Genomic DNA, 3,132 nt, shown 5'->3' on the forward strand with positions numbered 1-3,132 from the left:
TTTTGAGTTATCAAATTATTTTTCCAACAGATTCAACCAAGTACATTATTCATTCTTTGTAGCATGGGAACCGCAGATAATATTAGATCATCAATTTAAAAAAATATGTATATAAAATACCTAATTTGACGGATAGACCATGTGCTCACATGCCCTATATTTTGGGAAGTAAATCTTCCTTGGTGGCTGGGTGGGAGGAAGGGAGGCAGAGGTAGAGCTAGAATTTAATGTATATGTATTCTGAATTCGTCATCAAACTCATAACTTGTCTTAATTATCATGCTCATAATTAAATATTTTTACATATTTAATAAAAATACAAAATCTAAGCAAAATTACTGGATTCGTTCGAATTCGTTCAAAAAGATAGCGGCATATATATAGGCGTTATATTGACGTACATATAGAACTCATGTTCGTTTAATGTCCCATGCAAGGTTGATGATTCCGTAATGGTAGACAAAAAAAAAAGCGAGCAATGTAAAGAGTGCTTTTTTAATTTACAAGAATCAACTGCTAACTAGGCTTCTTTTTTCAAGCTACATATAGAGATGATGAGTATTCCCTTGGTAATTCAAAGCATCATAAGTCTTTAATTACCTGCAAGAATGGCTTCTCCAAAATTTGTCATGTTGGGCTTATTACATTAAATGTGTTTAACCCTTGGCTCTGCTCGTAATAAAGATTTGGACCCTATGAAAGTCCAAAAATCAAAAGAAATGCATGTCCAAATGGAGTTACGAAACCTTCTTGCATGCCTAGTGTTGGTGGCGTAGGCGGCGGTTGCAGTGGTGGGGTAGACAGCGATAATGGTGACACCAGCGGTGGCAGAGGTGGTGGCGGTAGCAGTGGTGGCGGTGGCAGTGTCAGTGGTGGTGGCGGTGGCAGTGGCGGAGGTGGAGCCTATGGTAGCGGGTGTGGTAAAAATGGCTGTAATTACCCGCCCGTTATACCTGGACCTCCACAAACAGGCAAAAACCCTTATTGCATGCCTGGTTGTAGCATAGGTGGTGGTTGTGATGGTGGGGTAGGCGGAAGTAATGGCGGAAGTGGCGGTGGAGGAGGCGGTGGTGGCGGCGGAAGTGGAGGTGGAGGATATGGTAGTGGTTGTGATGGAAATGGAAATTGTAATTACCCACTCGTTATACCTGGACCTCCACAAACATGCGAAAACCCTTATTGCATGCCTGGTTGTGGTTGCAGTGGTTGTTGCAGTGGTAGCGTAGGCATCAATAACGGTGGCAGTGGTGGTGGAGGCGGCAGTGGCGGTGGAGGCAGAGGTGGAGGATATGGTAGTGGATGTGGTGGAAATGGAAATTGTAATTACCCACCCGTTATACCTGGACCCCCACAAATAATTGGGCCTATATGCAATTGTCCAATAACTCAACCAACATTCCCATTTCCTTATCCATATGGATGTCAGCCACCACCTAGTTATGGCTGCCCAAGTGGAAATTCTAAACTGACTCATGACAAGGAAAAATAGAATTATCAGCCCAAGACTACTGAAAACGAAAAGCAAGATGGAGAGCCAATTAGGTCCGAGGGAAAGATAAACAAAAATGGTGACGAAGATAAGGTAAAGCAAAATGGAGAGCCAATTAGGTCCGAGGAAAAGATAAACAAAAATGGTGACGGAGATAAGTTAAAGCAAGATGGAGAGCCAATTAGGTCCGAGGAAAAGGTGAGGAAAAATGGTGATGGAGATAAGTGTCACGACCCAAATTTTCCACCTTGGGAGTCGTGATGAAGCCTACTAATGTGAGTTAGGCAAGCCAATTATTAAACCATCTACCTTTTTACCAATTTTATTCTCTTTAACAATTACGAAGAAATAACATTTAAACGACGGAATATAACATAAGCGGAAGAAAATAATAAGCCATCTGAACATAAATATCTATTACAACTGTTTGAGTCTCGACTACCCAGAACTAGTGTCACAGTTTCACAGACAGTCTAAGAATTCTACAAATAAAGGTTTGAAAGAATTTAATACAACACTGTCTCTAGAAATACATGTAAGAAACAGGAAGGTAAATAGAAAGGAGACGCCAAGGCCTACGGACGTTTGCAGGGCTACCTCGGGTCGCCTGATGAACAAGAGTCAGCAATCTTACTGCGGTCCAAAGTCTACAACACTGGGGTCTGCACAAAAGAGTGCAGAGTATAATATCAGCACAACCGACCTCGGCGAAGTAGTGACAAGGCTAGGACCAGATTATCAAATAAACCTGTGCAGTTATATAATATACAGCGGAAAGTAAAACATGAATAAGCAAGTAAACATGGGAGAGGGAAACATGTTGCAGGGGTATACCAGTATTAACAGTAAATCCAGAGTAACAGTCTAAGGGCAGCCCGATCCACATATAATATTGTTGCGGCGAGCAACCCGATACACATATAATGTTATTGCGACGTGCAACTCGATCCACATATAATATTGTTGCGGCGTGCAACCCGATCCACATATAATATTGTTGCGGCGTGCAACCCGATCCACATATAATATTGTTGCGGCGTGAAACCCGATCCACATATAATATTGTTGCGGCGTGCAACCCGATCCATATATAACATTAACAACAATCATAACAAGAGTCCCGACAAGGGATCAATAATGTTGACACTACCCTGGCAAGGGATTCGATAGCATGAGTAATCACATCCCGACAAGGGAGGAACAGCTATAACCAAACTTGTTACAACATCCAACTACCTCAGCTATAACTAAACTCGTTACCACACCTAACTACCTCAGCTACAACCAAACTTGTTACAACACCTAACTAACTCAGATACAACCAAACTTGTTACAACACCTAACTACCTCAGCTATAACCACAATCCCTACCCGACACAAATAATCATCAACCTAAGCATCCGTAATATCAATTAAGAACACAATGCAAGGGAACCACGACTCAACAATAGCCCGGCAAGGAGGCAACATAATGATCTCTTCTCTTTATCACTTTTACTTCACAATTCACTTCACAACTCGAGCCAATCCTCTAGAGTTTCATTTATCACTTATACTTTCACAATTCATTATACAACTGGAGCCAACGCCCTTCAATGTTTATAAGTCACAATTCTTTCCACAACTTTACACAACAAATAGAA

The 3,132-nt window shown here is 41.4% G+C and overlaps 1 protein-coding gene across 1 annotated transcript; it reads left to right on the plus strand.

Annotated features, from left to right (window-relative positions):
- Positions 1-754: 754 nt before the first annotated feature.
- On the plus strand, positions 755-1,489 carry LOC104229099 (glycine-rich cell wall structural protein 1.8-like). The gene has a single exon (XM_009781676.1). The coding sequence runs from the start codon at positions 755-757 to the stop codon at positions 1,487-1,489; it is 735 nt and encodes a 244-aa protein (XP_009779978.1).
- The last annotated feature ends 1,643 nt before the right edge of the window (positions 1,490-3,132 follow it).

The sequence above is a fragment of the Nicotiana sylvestris genome, chromosome 8, assembly GCF_000393655.2.
Source record: "Nicotiana sylvestris chromosome 8, ASM39365v2, whole genome shotgun sequence".
NCBI lineage: Eukaryota > Viridiplantae > Streptophyta > Magnoliopsida > Solanales > Solanaceae > Nicotiana > Nicotiana sylvestris.

Excerpts from the sequence above, each read along its gene's own strand:
- LOC104229099 (XM_009781676.1), top strand. The coding sequence starts at position 755 with ATGCCTAGTGTTGGTGGCGTAGGCGGCGGTTGCAGTGGTGGGGTAGAC.